The sequence below is a fragment of the Trachurus trachurus genome (genome assembly GCF_905171665.1).
Source record: "Trachurus trachurus genome assembly, chromosome: 12".
Lineage (NCBI taxonomy): Eukaryota > Metazoa > Chordata > Actinopteri > Carangiformes > Carangidae > Trachurus > Trachurus trachurus.
This window is the reverse complement of record NC_139908.1, coordinates 11,351,779-11,368,871: the sequence shown is the minus strand read 5'-3', so window position 1 is coordinate 11,368,871 and position 17,093 is coordinate 11,351,779. Positions and strand designations below refer to the sequence as shown.

The window sequence follows — 17,093 nt, the reverse complement described above, 5'->3', positions numbered from 1 at the left end:
ACCAGCTATTATATACTCACTGAGCTATGTAAAGAAGTATGTTTACCACAAGAGTGGATTAATAACGGTAACCATTTAAACATTTTTGATTCCTTAGACAATTTTTGTTAGATGTCCCAGTCAGCTATGAACAGTGGGTGTAGCTTTAGCTGGTTTATACTTTCAAAAGCATAAAAACAACATATTAAAATGTTCAGTCAATTTCACTGCTGAAGTCACAGTACATATCTCATGTATCAGAGGTGCTCCAACAATGTAATTGACTTAGCTAAATTTAATATGGCCTTTCAGGGTCTTTTCAAACACGGTGAATGGAGTCATATTGTCAAACACTTAACCACAAGCACGTTTTTTTTCCTCCTCCGGGTAAACAGTAGCGGTTAGTTACTGTGTTTGTTTAAGAATGATTTGTTTGAATAAGTGATGTGTGAATATTTCTGATTGTTAGGGGGGGAGTTCCTTTTCATGTTCCCGACTCCATATCATATAATTTCATAGAAACCAAACCAGCGTCTGCTCCGTTTGTCTGGTTTTCTGTCTACTATTCACCCCCACGTCTGCTCCTGTGTCTGGGTCTCGAGCCGAGGCCTTCTTCTGCTCCACATCTGTTGCTCTGGTGGCATGTTTTCTGGATGCATGGTGCACAGTAAAGTTTATAAACAGAGAGGGCAGCCTCTCACAGATTTGACTGTCAGCTTCTACCCTGTATGGTTTCAGTTTATATCAGTGATTTATTGGAGCTCTTGTTTAATTTGTTATCCACCAAGAAGCGCATTTGCTCAGGCTGAGTCATGCACTTCTGCTCAGCTCTATTATTGCTTATCCAGAGCTGAGGATTTTGCGTGGGATACACCTAGTAACCCAGTCTGAGTTTGAGTGAGACCTCCAAACGCTCACACGAGCTTCAGACAGGAAACTTATATTTACTTTATAAATTCCAGCTTTTTAAAGCAGATATTTGGTGCCTCAAATCCAAGTTCCTCTGTTCGTCTCCTCTCAGACTGAAGTATCAGTCAAAGAAAAGAATTTTGCAGCACTGCTCAAACATTCCTTTGTATATTTTTAAAACGTCCTCTAACCATCGCGCTGGCTGCGGCTTTGTAGGAAAGGAGAATTACGCTGTGTAGCCATTCCTTTCTGCTTCCATGCCTCAACAGTTATTTTCTTGCAGGCTAAGAAAGCAACATGTGTTTTTGTTTACTTCAATCATCTTGAATTTCCATAAACGCTGAAAGCCTGAGCAACTAACATTCACTGTGGTCGGATATCGCTACAGTTGCCGCATTTAATGCTTAGACAAAATTTGATGCAAGTATATGGAGCTTTAAAACACAATACATCACTGTAACACTGCATTACTGCATGTGTGATTGTAGCTAGGAATTTCAATAAAGGAAGTCCAGCAAGTTGTTTTATTTGTTTTCCTGTTTTGGTTCTTGATCTTATCTCTGATAGCTGAATAATCTGTTTCCCCCCCTCCAGACCCTGCAGCCATGGGTTTCATCATCTCTCCCTGGTCCCTCCTGCTCATGCCCTCTGGCAACATCTCATTCACGGACGAGTATGTCACCCAGCAGGACTTAAGAGCTTTCACAGCCCCGGAGGTTTTGGAGGGAGTCTCCTTGACTTCTGTCTCTGACATAGAGAAGGTACAAACTTGACAGAACCTTATACACACACTGTATTATCATCTAATCCCTCATTAGTGTAACCTTTATCACCTCCTTCCTGCGTCTTTTGTTCTCGTACTGTTTCCGTGTGTGCGGTGAGTTTCTGGTTTGAACACATACTGTACATTTCATGCCTGTGAATGTTTCATTTAATGCAATTCCCCTACTGTTGCCACTGAGTAATTAAATCAAGCTGTTCTTTTGCTGTGCTTAAAAAAAAGAGGTGGTTTTGCACAAATGTATTAATTGCTGCATGCTACGGTTACACAATAGGCCCAACACACAGGTGCATGATCTGGCCAATTTTATTTTTGTCTCAATAAATCCCTCCCCTGGTGTTCCAGAGACAGGAAAATAACACTAAACTGCACGTAGTGGAAGAACTAATCATTATTTCTGTTGCATCTGGCGGCTTCCCAATATCAACATTGTATTTCAACAGCTTTTGTATTCGAGTGGTGAACTGCTGTGGTGGTTTTTTATTTATTTGTTTTTACTACATCCAATACATTTGGTCATGACAGGTTTTGTGTATGCGGGTGTAGAAACTCCATGTTGTTGTGATGGAGTGCTGCGAGCACATTCCTACTTGAGACTCTGGTGGTGCATATTAATTGGTTGCAGATCTAAAAGGTAATTGTGCAGTTGCAACATTCAGAACAAGAGCAACCACTGCACGATATGACTTCTCTTACATACACTCAAAACCACGCCCCCCCTCCACTTAACTCTGCCCCTCTGGTAGAGGAGCTAAAAGCTTGCATGACTGGATTCCTGTTTCTGGCACAGCCCCACAGACCTCAACACAGTTTTGTGCTGAGTCAGTTTTCCAGCCCTGGGCCCGTCTCCCCAGCCGAGTTATTTCAGTGTAGAAAGTATAATCTGTTTCTCTCATTATCAGAGACTGTGGGTAAATATACGTCAGCTGCGAATGCCACGATTTTCCTTTCACTTTTTCAACATATGGGCTGGTATTGTTGCTCTTAATGCGCCACTTTTAAGTTTCCACATTTTCTGCGAGTGTGAGTGTGCCTTTAAATTTGTACTCTGAGATCTGTTCCTAAAAGACCTTGACGGCTATGTTGCATTCTTTGGCAATCCCTGAATTATTCTTTCCTCTACCAAGCCCAACATTCAGGGGAAGTGATTTCTCTCCCAAGTAATGAGTACAGAGTAATAAGGAGAGGAAAATGGAAAAATGTTTCTGGATTTAGGCTGAAAGCCCCTGTTTTTTCTTCTTTCCAAAAAAGGATGAATTCTTTTTTATTACACTAAGCATTAGTCCGTCTCTCTTTCTTTAACACAGGGACATGTGACTTATTTTAATAAGGTTCAAGAGCTTTTTATAAGGAACTTTATTCCTCACCTTTATATGTGCTTACTATTGCTTTTTTTTTGTCACAGATGCACATGTACTCTCTGGGGATGACTCTGTTCTGGGGGGCAGACTACGAGATCCCACAAAGTCAGGTAAATCATCGCCATGAGTGCTCTGTCTCAGTGGATGGAAGTTATATGGTTATAAAGACCTTATGGTTCTCATGAAAAAAGTACTTTTATCACTGTCAGTGACTTTGGCATCAGATAAAACTCAGTAACTAAAATGTTGCCAGTCACATTGGCATAGAACATAGTCAGTGCCCTTGCAGGAACTAATGTGTGGCCACATCTAATATTTCTTGGTTATATTTGTATAAAACAGATCAATATTTCAGTCAGGCTTATTTGCAATAACCATTGTGAAAGCAGAGACTCTGCTTGTCAGTGGAACCTGCTTTTTAAAATGAACTTTACATGAATATCTGATCTGGAAGGTGCAATCATCTTGCTCTCTGGAATGTATTTCAATCTGCAAATACCTCTGGAGATGGTCGGGTTTTCGATGCATATCTTGTGTAAGAGGCAGCCAGGTGTAAAACATAATCCGCACAGTGTGTTCTTATTTGTGAGAAAGTAACGCCCATAGGATTAAAAACAACATAACTCACACTCTAGGTTGCATCTCCTTTTCCTCATCCATGAAGTGCTGTAACAAACATAACAAAAACATTGTTTCTGAGACGCACAGTGAAATAAAAGTTGGGCCACCGTCAGCTTTCACAGTGTGCTGTGTTTCCAAGCAACACAAAATATCTGGGATTTGTTTGGCCTGGTCAAAAGTTGTCTCGTAAGAGTGATACTGAGCAGCAGAGAGATCGCTGTGGAGGACTGATATCATCTGCCCACATCTCCCTCCTCTGTTGTCTGATCAAGAGATTGAGGATAGGGAAGAAATGAATCAATTAAACTCATCCAGATTCTTTGGAAGTGAAATCACTGTTGAAAAAAGAGTATCTCGGTGAGACTATTGTGTAACAGCGATACAGATTCAAATCTGCATCCACACCCTGGGTGTCAAATATCAAAGCCAAGTCAAAAGCATGTGAGAAATCAGCACTGACACTGAGATAATAAATTGTTCCATGTTTTTATTTTTGATGGACAGACCAAAGTGTCTACAGTAACATTACTTGGAGAAAAGTAAATAAATAAATGAAAGCTTGGCTGTGGCCTTTTAATCTAAAACACGTGGTAGACGGGCATTTAAAGTAGGTGAGGGGATTGTACGGTGTTGGCAGGGTTTAGCTCTGCCTCATTATCTGAACACAAAGAAAGTCAACATGATATTAGAAGAACAGAGACACCAGTAGAGTGTGTCACCTCAAAGTATGTGTGTGTGTGTGTGTGTGTGTTTTAATTGTTATTTTGTTTTGCAACGCAGCCTATGAAGTTGGGGGAACACCTGAACAGCCTCCTTCTCAACATGTGTGATGATGTTACATTGAGTCGAATGTCGCTGCGCACGGTGCTGGACATCTGCAGCAAACACATCCGAAACTCCAGCTGTGACCCTCCCTTCTCCTATATCAGAAAACTGGTTCGGTTGGTGCTGGGCAGCCTCTCCCAGGTACACGGTTTTACTCAAACGGCCAAATACAACCTCTATATCTGTTTTTTTCCATATTTTTTTTTTTATTTCAGCACCTTCCAGAGAGAATCTGTAACCATATTGGGTTATACCCAAGTTAAAGACTGTAATCTGCTCTGTCAAAGCACAGTGTGTTATTTAAATTACACAACAGATGAGGCTCATGTTGATAGAACATGATTTTGTGATGGATGACTCTCTAACCCCCTTCCTTCCTCCTGCCTTTTCCACCCCTCGCTCTCTGTTATTCTTTCTCTTTTACTCCCACTCTTGTTGTCTTTTTCTCAGCTGGACGGTCTGCTGACTGATAGAGAGTCTCTTCCGGAGAGGAGTAAGGAGATTCGAGAGAGGCTCCGGGGCAAAGGTTTGCCCTCAGGTAAGACGAGCAACACACACATATTGAACATAAAGCAGCCAGAACTGTATTTGCTCTGTGTTTTTCAAAGGAACTTTCCGGTGGTGTAGAAAGTCGTTTACTTAAACAGTGATTTAGATTACATGCCTGACAGCAGTTTGTGATCAAATGTTTTTTTTAAAAAGCGAGGGGGGTTCATGCTTCAAACTTTTGTTTACCTATGTTCTGTGTTATCTTCATTTGAGTGACATAAAGTCCCAGTCTGGAACCAGGACAAATCAGCAGACCCTGGATAAGCAGGTTTTGTAGGGATAATGTTGAGAATACTCTGAATATTTAGGTCAACAGAGAATATTATCTGGTCCTGCTTTCCTAATGACACACAGTTGGCAGCGTGTGGCTGGATATACTATTTTTATAGTTGTTTACATTTGTGTTGCTTTCATTTAGAGAAAGTTGGATGTAAATGCCTCCCCTGGTTGTCAAGCCATTCATCACTTCCATCTCGGCTTTCTGCATTTGTGGGAAAGAATTAAAAGTAGACGAGAAACAACACGCTGCAACCTTGAATCGTATTTAATTCAGGAAAATATGACCAAATCTTCCCAGTGGTTTCTGAGAGAACTCCGGCATTTTTCCAGGCCATGGAAATGAGAGCAGAGCGCAAACATGGCTATCGTCCCGATTATGTAAGCATGGCATGGCATTGATTACAGATGCATATTTTGGAGTCACCAGTGAAGCTGCTGGTCTGCTGTTTGTATCAGTGCTTTGTTTCCGTGGGTTGAGCCCCGGCCAGCCCTAGGGAAAGTACATGCAAAGAGTATTACTCAGTTCTTAAGCGTCTTTCTTCTCAAGGAGCAGCTCATTCCCTCCTGTATTCCACTCCTTCCAAGTTGTAATTGCCACTAAGGGACCTCGGTCATTGTCTCTCTCACTAATTCTTCACCGCTATAATCCATATGACAGAAACACTATACTAGTAGTAGCTGAAAAACTTGTGGCAACAATTGACTTCTTTGAAAAGTGAAAGACATCCTGTTAAGAGTTTTTTTTTTCTTCACTCAATCTAGGCCTTGTGTGCTTCCCTGAGTTCCTGGAAGACAGTCTGTCAGTCTTTGATGTGTTAAGACCCAGCATATGCTTTGTAGATTAAACCACCACATGCAGCGTTTTTACAGGACTTACCATCTCCTTCTGCTCGCTCATTTCTGCGTCTCCCCGGCTTGTTTTTGCCCTCGTTTCGTGCACATGTTTACCTTCTGTTTATCTCTTTGTCTCTCGTACAAGAGCCATCGCTGGCAGAGTTTTGTCTGGAAAGGCAAACTTGAAATTTATGGACAGTTAAAGAAAGCAACGTTCATTATGTAGTTTTAAGAAAGACACAGTGATAGATGGACAGGATACCACCACCACTGCCAAAAATGATTCGTTACTGCGGCACAGCATGTTCTATTGTTTGCTTTTAAGCAGCGGGGGGAAGAAATCAGCTACTGCACAAAACAGAGACATAGATATAATTGGCACCCTTAAGGTCAAGCACAGCATGCCAATTTCTTAATTTGCTTTTCCTTGTGCTTTTGGTGGTTTACTTTGCAAATTAATTACTTTTATTTGCCATTAATGGCTGTCCCCCAGAGCTGCATAACAAAAACTTCCTATTGCTGCTTCTGATTCTAATCAGCGACCATCTAATCTGTTGAATAACCGTGCACTGTTCAGTTGGGGCCTGATTTTAGAAATGAAAATAACACTTTCAAAGTAAGAAACTTTCTGTAACAATGCACTTAAACATGCAGCTGTGGCGCTCCACAGAAACTGAGATGTTATCTCAGCAGCCGGAGGACAGCGTCCCGTTTATCCCTCATTATATATTGTATAATACATCCCCGATTCTGACTGATTGGATAAACTGACGACATACTGAACGCCCCATCTCATTCACTGTAGCGGCATTGAATCTTTCAGTAAAGGGGCTATTCGAGGCCTGCTGCAGGTGCCAGGGTGTTGGAGCGAAGGAGTGCACGTTGACAGTCAACAGAGCCGTGTTTAGTTGCTGTGTCATGCTGATGCTGTTCGAGCTGGATGCCAGCAAGAACAGGCACTTAGGCCTAATGAAGCATATCGCAGTTATTCAAATCAAAAATCCCTCGTCTCATCATAAATACTACCTTCTGTATAGAGACTGAGAGTAGTGTTTACATCGACAAGCGGGAGTGAAAAGCCTGTTTCCACTGACATGCTAAAGAAAGGATATCTGTTTGTAATCAAGTGTGATTTCCTGTTGAATTATTTTGATGTGTGCTGCTCTGTGTTTTGAAGCTTTGAGTTTTAATTGTGTGAGCTTCTGCTTTGTGGTTTACTACAACATCGGTTCTCTCACTGTTAACAGGGAGGAGTGCCGCCCCCAGGGTTCTGGAGCGCTATCGAGCCAGGACTCAGGAGCAGACGTCTCTTAACCGCGGCCTCAGTCGGTCTATGGGTTCCCTGCCAATCCAGGGCCTGTTGAGGGGGGACGAGGGGGCAGCCCTGCAGTACTCCCTGTCTGATTATCACCAGAACTCTGAATCCCCCACAGAACTGTACCCCAAACCCCCCTCACTCCACCACCAGCACTCCTACCCCTACCTGCACCCTCTTCATCCACAACAGAAAGGCCGGCCAGTGGAGCTGGATCGGAGGTCTTTACCCTTCCACGCCGGGGATCCGATCCCCAGTCAAGCCAGGAAGACCTGGGCTTCCTCTGTGGACTTGGCTTGTATTGACCCAGAAGCGCTTCGCTTTGGAGCGCTGGAGGATGCGCGGAGGGGCAGCAGTGCCTTAAGTACCCACTCTATAGGCAGGCTTAAATCTCCTTTGCGGGCATCCAGGGAGAGGGATTCACTCTACACCGAGTTCGGTGGACTGAAGAGCAGGAAACCTCATCACCACTCAGCCCTGTCCGTGGGCTCGGGCCTCCCCGGCGCCTACGACAGAATCAAAGAGAAACAGAGGAAACTTCAGGCGTTAAGGCAAGCAGTAGATGGTGAGCATACTTTCTTTACATAATAGTGCACTATAGAGGATCCGTTGTCTTCAGTCTCAAGACTCATATATATGTGCTCTTAAGTTTTGATATTTGGTCCTCAGGGCTGCCTGTTAAGTGTTATGAGTTTATGTTGGAGAGCGTTCTTGTGAAATTTGCAAAGCCTCTCTCTCATGCGACCACTACAGTACGTCAATCAAACTAGTGTGAATTTTTTCTTGTGTAGGACTTGGCTCTTAAGGCTCCGGTATGTCTTTCCAAAATCAAGAGTATGACATCCACACCCACTGCTTGCTGTGATTGGCCAGGTGTGCAGAGATGAAAACGTAGTCAGTTCAGGTTTTTTTTTTTTTTTTTAATCTGTACATAACTACTGTATCTCTGTTGTTCCTGTAGTTGTTCAGTTATGTCATTGGCTTCTCCTGATAGTTGATGAGGCGTTTTAACATTAAATAGACATAAACAAAATTTGAGGTTAATGTGAGTGAGTGTTTGAATCTCAGATAAACAGCAAAGAGCCATCAACATGGCCTTGGAGAACATGAATTACAATTTCGATATAAATTCTCATATAAAAACACCATGGTTCACTTATTTATTTCCTTTGACTGCGCTGATCTCACACATTCACACCAACAATACCAGGTGCCCAGCTGAAATGATGCACAGCACCAACATGCTCTGTACAAATGTACAAACCACACTCAGCCTGTTGCAGCATCTGCCTGCCTTTCTGCTGTTCATCATTGCAACACACAACAATAACAAGGTCATTAGTTTTAAAGGATAACAGGATTTTCATGACACATCCCAAGCTTGGCCATGTGTCACGATTGTCTGATGTGTGGTGGTGCCGGTGCTCTGTCGGGACACGTAGCGCTTGGGCTGCACTGCATTTGGTGAATTATGCGTGTTATCTGTCGGGTCACCCACAGTTCAAAACTGGGGAAAAACCCCACTGAATTTCCCAGCTGTGACTGATTGACTGAAACAATGAATGAAATCTGCAGTAAAACATTTTGAGGTCCCAGCCGTGTTGTTAAGATATACAGGAAATGTCAAACTGGGTGGTGAAGTGGATTTATCATGCAGTTAAACGTGGGTGAAGAGACTTGAGGGAGCCATCAGCTGGGCTGATCAGAGAGATGAAAGCGTGACAGCGAGCGGGATGACGCGAGCAGACAGACACCCCGGACTAAGTTGCAGGTTGTGTGTCCATCTGTAACTACCATGTGGGATGGGAGCTGGGTGCTGGCTTGAATGGAGTATCATTGGTGGTGGCTGGGCAGCAATGTTTAGACAGAATGTATGAGTCACTGGTGCAGAGGTTTCCAAATGGCTGATTCTAATTACAGGCCAGCTTAATTCTAGCCTGCTGCTAGCTGTCACACATGCTACTATAAAGCAAAGTCCCTCTCACACTTTTTTTTTTTTTAACATGTGGCTGTAAACACACTGATATAAACACTCATGCATGCAAATATAGTTAATGACCATACATACACACACCCAAGGTATTCACATTGGGAAAAAGAAAAAAACACACTTAAAAACAAAAAATTAAAAATCACATGCTCACATCGAGCACACACAAAACAATTGTTTAACACCTCAGCAGTCAGCTCCAAGAGCTTTAAGTTTCCCTTGGGAGCTTATTGAGCTGGTAAAGTCTCCATAGGCAGGCTGGTTTATGCAATGAGTCACATGTGGCTATATGTGTGTCTACTGGCCATTTGGGGACAGCAAAAAGGAGCATGAGGGATGAATGGTTTCATATAATAAACCACTGTCTTCTACCTCTTCTTCCTTTTTCCCTCCTCCCACTGTTCCTCCATGCTCCCCGCTCCCTCGCTCCCTCCAAACTCCAGCCTCCCTGCTTCTCTGGCAGCTATTTTTAATGCTGACCGAGCCACCAACCAAGCATTCTTTTCCGCGACTGTGGCTTTTTTTTTTTTTATCCCCAGCAACTCTTGCCTTCCTTTCCTACCCTCCCCTTTGCCCTTTGCTGATCATAATCAGTGGCATTCGGCTTTTTTTTTTCTTTTTTTTTTTTTTAGTATTTCAAATAATGGTGTGAATTGAGGAGCTGAGCTTTTCCAGCTCCAGTATTGACAAACTAAGAACATTAAAACGGTGGGTAACCTCTGTTTATTGTCCAACCCATCAAGCTGTGTTTGCATATGCTTGTGTAGATGTTTTTATTTTTTATGTCACTAGCGTCTAATTATCATCAAATTAGGATTGATGTGAGAAACCAGGCTGATGTGAAGGAATGTTTACTCCCATCAGGACCGACTGAGAGCGAAGGCTCTGTGAAGGCTGAGCCAAAATATTTCTGTCTTCCATCCCAGCCCTATTTTCTATAGCATGAATGGGGCCTAATTGAGCACAGACCATTTGCGGGGCCTTGTGGATGTGTTACTTGGCAGCGAGCTTCTTTTCTTTCCTTTTCTCTTACTTTTTTCTGTTCTTTTCTACAGGAAAGTGATGGCGCAGCAGTGGTCAGTGCTCTCAGGTTTCACCCGCTTACAAACTGCTCCTCTGTCTTTTGTGTGTGCGCGAGTTTTTTCAAAATTTATTCAACTGAATGAATATGAATTAAATGTTTTGTGTGTGTGTGCATGCCTGTGTGTGCATGGGCATGTTTATACGGTGTCCCCCTATGTCTCGCCCAGTGCCTACGCAGCCCCCACCCTCTCTCTCTCTCTCTCCTTTTCTTGGTACCAAGGTGCTTCAATCAGTAGAAACTTTCCTTGCAGACCTAGAGACTGTAATTGGAGTCATGCGTAGCGGATGAGGGAATTCCTAACGTTATTGGACTTTTCCGGCACTTGGCAGCAGGTCATGTGGCTCTGGGCTGGGGCAGGTCCAGCTTGGACAACAATACAGGACACTGCTGCCCCAGGGGAAGGGGAGGTGTTCACTCACAAGTACAACCCCCTACATTTTCATAATTATATTACATTTTGGTTCACTGACTCCTCAAGCTGCACCAGGAAAGATTACTGAGTGTTTCTAGGATTTTTATATAAAGCCACTGATCCACTTTAATCAACTGCCCGGCTCGTTTCCTCTTCGCATTATGAATAACATCTTAACACAATCATGCAGTGTTTGTTCATTAGTATATATTTTTTAACATCCTGTGCTCTTAAAACTGCTATTTCACAAACTCAGAGCTGCATGTTTTCCTTTTCTTCTGAGTCATGTTAACTTGCGGGAAGCTTGAGGCTTTCTGTGAGCTATTATCCATTTTAGCCTGCACTTTAAAGGGAGTTCCTCCTTTCCCCCTGGGACCACCAGACTTTAAATAACCTCATCGTCTGAGTTTGTGTCTCTTCTCAGCTTGAACAGCCCAAAAGGCCGTATAGCCTGTAGCGGCTGTTTGTGTACTTGCAGGGAGCTGGTGTAGAAGTATTAGTTCCTGTGATGATGCTCCTCCACTGGAAATGTGCACAGCCCGTCTTTGCAGCAAGTGTGTGATTTCCTGAATCACCGAGAAAAAGATATGATGGAGCAGAGCAAGGACTGTGAATGAACTTCACATAATGTATATAATTAGTACAAAAAAACAGATCCCTTTTATTTTCTGCTGCGAGTCTATTGCATTTGTGTGCACACTGATCGTACAGCCTCGGAGCAGAGGAGGAAGAAGCTCGGAGAATCACCTGATTTATTCTAATCCTTTGTCTTTATTTGTTTTATAATACCATATTTCCTGGGACAGTGAACAAGAACAGTGAGAAGCACTGAGAAGAAGCTATGCAGTCCATGTTTACATGAGTCACCCTCTGTCCTCTCTGCCCCCCCGCCCCCCCCCCCTTCTCACTTTGCCAAACATTCACATTATCTGCAAGATCTCACAGTTAATCTCTCTAATTAGCTGGGACCCTCTCTGTTTCTCTGTCCCCATTTCGCTTCGAGGCACCATGGGTATTTTGAGGTCATGATAAAGTGCTGATTTTCTACTCAGATTTCCTTAAATATACTGATTCACTCTCAGGTTAATCGTGACCAACCAAACAACCACATCAGACGCTCACGGCTCGACCAAAAACTCGACAAGCCGCATTCATAACATTTTTTCACAAGAGTTACATTTGTGGTTGTGTTACACTAATTATCCAATTAAATACAGTGGAATATAATACTCCTGTGCTGCTATCGATTACAGTTTAGACTGGGAACTTGGTTTTAGCAGTTTGTAGCAGGACATTTTGTACAAATTTCAGCATTAAAACTTGACCTACATCCAATTACATAGATGGCATTGTGCTCTTTGATATCACACTTTCAGATTTGTTGGGATTATCTCGAATAGAATCTCCCCCCATTTTTTTCCTCCTGGTTTATTCAAATTCATGTGGAGTTCTGAAATTGAGACTAATTAGTAGATGTAAATGCTTCTAAACTCAAGCTCCGGCTTTGAACTCTTGTCTTTTATATCCCAAAAACGAAGAAGCATAATAAAACACTTCAATTCACAAATATTTCTTATTTCTCTTTCCCTTTCCAGATAGACTTTAATCACTTTCATAAACAGTTCTTTATCAGCCCCGGTTGTAAAATCCTGTTGAAAGGAGGCTTCATTCACTATTATGTACCTGTGTGGTGGGCATCTGTGCATCATGCATTTGTCAGTACGAATGTCTCAGTAAATGTGAGTCTTTCTGCTGGTTTGGGTGAAGCTAACACATAAGACATAAGAGAATGTAGCTTGTCACAATTGTCAGAAGAACTCGTGCGTCACTAACTACCAAAGAATGGAAAACTATTTTGTGTAGAAGTTTGACCAGTTCTCCTCGTTCTTAGTATCATTTCAGCTGCTGCTGAGCCACAGTGCTTTTTTTTACTAATGATGTTTGTGGAAGACATACATCATTACAAAAGGAAGTCTGTTGTGCTGTGAAACGTCTCTGACTTAAAGTGCCGGAGCATTGACTGGGGAATGTCATTAATTCAAACTATGCAGCAGATACTAGAGGAGCAGGACTTTCAAGTTTTGTGTACGAGACAGAGAAACACATGGCACATCGGGGACGGGGCTCAGACTGTTTTGGGCATTGCTTATTTTGTTTGCACCGAGTTTCAGTTTGTTATTGAATTTTTATAAAGCATGGCTTTGTGAAGAGTAAATAATTGTGGTGAGCTGGTCTGTACTTGCTGCGGTTCAGTTCAGTCAAGCAAGACAAAAAGATACCGCCCTCAACAATAAGCTCTCTAACCTGACAGGAGGCATGCCTGCATACACTTGTGCCAAAGCTGCTTTTCAGTGTAGTTACATCTGCCTTTCATTAGGAGTGTTTACCAACAGCATGACTAATACCTGCTTTGTGTGTCTCACTCCACTGGTTTGGGGTTACCATCAGTCTAAGTAGGATTTGAAGCGAGTCCTGCAAAAAAAAAAGAAAAAAGAAGTAACTTGTGTTCACGTCGTCCAAGCCTTATGAAAACTGATACAACTTGTAAAAGTTTTGGGTGTCGTGTGATGTTGAAGAATAAACGGCTTCACTTAAACATCCTTCACAAACAAACAGCAGTCCATGTAACCATTTAAAGTTGTCTAATGTGCATGAAGGTTATGTTTTGATACGTTTTCTTCATTTCACAGACATTTCCTCATACTACTGCATGGCTTGTTTTTTTTAATGATTTTCAAAGACGGGGCTGACGGTGCTTCTCTCCCCCTCAGACCCAGTCCACACCCACCAGAGGTACCACAGTGATTACAGTTCATCCAGTGAAAGCCCCTCAGTGACCTCCTCGGATCCCGACTACAGACAAGGTAACAGCTGCCTCCAAATCCTTTGATAACATTATCGTTTTCACTGAGATGTATATGGTATACTACACCACGCGGTTTGTGTGTATACAAATTTGTGGCGAGCGCTGCACACACGGAACTCATCTTGGTTATTATGTGCACGATGCAGAAGTAAACATGGAAAAAAAAAAGAAAAAGAAAGTGAGGCTTCTCTTTCCAGATAGCAACACTGCTCCAGTTCAGTTGTGACATTCCTGTCATAACAGACAAAATAAATCAGTTAATTGGAAAAACGTCAAAGTAGCCACACTACATCGTTCTCATTCCTGTTCCCATTAAACTGGAGCCCTGCTGCTTTCACGTGTACCGTCTCATCAAGGACTGATTGACACCTGGATGCTGAGTGAATTTCACTAGAAAGCCAGCAGCAGCCTGTCCTGAAAACCGTGGACTCAGAAAAAACACTGCCAACGGATATCAATTATTCTTTGTCTTTTTTTGACCACTTCCTGTGGTCTGTCCTACTCAAAGCCAGATTTCCTGCTGTCTTGCGGGCCAAACCATACAGGGTGCACTTTGTATGCTTGAAATTGTGAGGTACACCACTCTGCCATGATTTTTTTTTTTCTTAAGAAGAATTGTGAAGTAAGCTGCTCTTAGTCACTCACCTGGTTCTGCAAGTGGAATTAGATCATGTCCTGAGATACGTGAGATTGCACAAGATGAAGTGCCGTCACTTTTTACATAAAATGAAATTGTGCAATACAACATAGACAAGAGATCAGGAACAGAATAGTGTGAGAAACCTTTGGCTGATCTACACCAAACAACTGTGGCTGCAGTGTTGAGCAAATCGGCAGCTCAGATTTACTGGATCCAGAGCGAGTAACTGCGGGATTCTGATTTGTCCCCTGGTGTGTGAGTTGTTAAATCTCAATCCACTGTGACAAACAGATACAGCACTTTCCAGGATCGACTGAAATAAACTAAACAAAGGCAGAGTTTAAAGACATATGTCTGTCTGTGTTGTGTGAGAAGTTATTATAGTCTGGAAAGACTGAGGAACATTTTGACGGCTATTCCATTTTGATTTGGAATAACTATTGTGTCACTTTTAATTTCTCTTTCATGGTATTCATGTGGCTTTATACTTAACAAACACGAGACCCGATGCTTATGTTAGTCCTCAGTCTTGCAGCAACAACCACAGGATTATCTGTGAGCCCTACATGTCACAGCAGGTTGCTGTTCATAGATTTCCAGTGTAAAAAATGTGTAAGTTTCCACGCTCATTTAGAGCTTAATGTGAGGTCGAACCGGAAGTTGTTACTTCATCATCCCACTATATTCCCACCACTTGTCTAGACGAGTAGAGGTGCTCTCCTCAGCAACATCTACCAGTTCTTCCCCGGAAGCACTTTGGCATCTTGGTCAGATTTCCAGAGGTCCCATCAACACAGTGATTCTGCCTTGATACCTGATCGGACAACAAGAGATAGAAACACATTTCATCTGGTGTAATCTTATCGTTGTGGTCACATGACAAGTACAACTGCAATGTGTAGAGATGTTTCCAATTGACATGACGTAGCATCGAATATCCAGACAGAGCAGCCCCTTAACACACAATGTAAACCGGGCTGGAATAAAGTAGACTTGTAGAGTCTTGGAGAGAGGTTCATGTGTGTTGATACAGTATGTGCTGTTTTTAGTAGTGATTTCAGACCAATGACCAGAAGATTAATATTAAAAATATGCAATAGATAACTAGTGTATTAAGATAAGATACCTTATCTAATCTTAATACACTTGAACTTGTCAGTACAGCAGGAAACAGTTAATAAATGTCAAAAGCAAATTTATTCAAGCTTACCTAACACCCATGCTCCATTTAACACTGTGTCCATGTTTTGCATTGTTGTAAGAAGGGTCGACACAGAGCTCAGACAGCTGTGAAGAGTTTAAACACTCTAATGGAAAAAGTGCCAGTTTTATTTGGAAATAGCTGAAATATATTGAACGCGTTCCAAAGAGAAAAGACTGTTTGAATCTTTTCCATCTGCGACATACAGTGACTCATGACTTCAAAGGGAGGGAAAAGGTTTTTTAATGTACTAGAAAAGGGTTGTGCTTCACTCAGTATATTTTAGTACCATCTGGCACACACTGTTGCCGTAAAGCGCCGGTGTTCTCCTAATTCACAATTTCAACACAAGACAAGAGAGATCCCATCCGTGGCGTGGATTTGACCCAGTTTTACTTTTTTCTGGGAACTTACTCCACCTCCCTCTACACATGTTCGTGCACGTACATTTGCTGCGCCGCACCGCGTGGGTGTCTTCTGTCTGCATACGGGGCGGGTGTGTTTTGATTGTGTACGTGTGAAAACAAAATTAACTCCTTCTGTGTTTGTGTACACGGCTCATGTTTCATCTGCATCTCTTCCAGCTAAGAAACCAGGCGAGGCAAGGCGGTTCGGCTCGCAGCTTGCACTTCCCTCTGAACACGACGCCCTGTCGCTGACGGGTCACAACGCACACAGACACAGGTAACATACGTACACTTATGTATACAACTGGCTTTTAGTGTTGTTCTCTCCCTTAACGGCCTACAGCTGTAATCCGTATCAACATCTGCCCCATGGATGCTACAGGCTAATTCTTCAGCTCCACTAAAATTCATGAGGATATTTTTTCATTTCCAAAACAATTTTTAGAAAATGAAAAAATCCTAAAGTCAAGCATTGGTTCTTTGTGCATCCCCACTCATGGATTATTAAACCTCTGCAGTGGCAGCACCAGGTGTTTGCCCCTGGCTGCTCTGATGTAGCATTTGTAAAAGTCGATTAAGTAATTGGTTTGTTGAATGAGTTTGGGTGGGAAATAGTTTTGCATGATTTTCCTCACCTGCCCCACTGCATGGGGGGGGGGGTGTGTTCGTCTTGAATCAACATGTTTGTTTGCGCCTGCTCGTTTGTTCCCCTTCACTGCAACCCCCCACCGCAGAGCAGGGAAGCCACCAAAGAATCTGACTGGTTTACTCCTCTGGGCCACACACACAGCTGGTGTGGCACAACAGGACAGGGTCAGCCCCATGCTTCACTAGTGAGGTCATCTAATGTGACATCCACATTCAGCAATCTCTGTCCCTCTAATCTCTGGCATTACAGACCTGAACTGCCTGCTGTTGCTACGCCTGCTCACAGAACCACCATGTTTTCAATCAGTCCCCACAGCATACGGCACTTGTTTCCCCTGATGCTGGAGCAAAACAATCTGCTAGTATTGGTTGTCTCTTGTGTGTAAACAGAT

General features: G+C 42.7%; 1 protein-coding gene across 3 annotated transcripts in view; it reads left to right on the top strand.

Moving 5' to 3' along the window:
• ptpn13 (protein tyrosine phosphatase non-receptor type 13) overlaps positions 1–17,093 on the top strand; it is a 43,633-nt gene that overhangs the window by 7,661 nt on the left and 18,879 nt on the right. For all 3 annotated transcript variants that reach the window (XM_083983332.1, XM_083983330.1, XM_083983331.1), the window contains exons 3-9: positions 1,483–1,649; positions 3,075–3,140; positions 4,432–4,617; positions 4,927–5,014; positions 7,386–8,018; positions 13,711–13,803; positions 16,231–16,330. In XM_083983332.1, the coding sequence (XP_083839458.1) occupies positions 1,483–1,649; positions 3,075–3,140; positions 4,432–4,617; positions 4,927–5,014; positions 7,386–8,018; positions 13,711–13,803; positions 16,231–16,330 (1,333 nt within the window). The remainder of the gene's footprint in view (positions 1–1,482; positions 1,650–3,074; positions 3,141–4,431; positions 4,618–4,926; positions 5,015–7,385; positions 8,019–13,710; positions 13,804–16,230; positions 16,331–17,093) is intronic.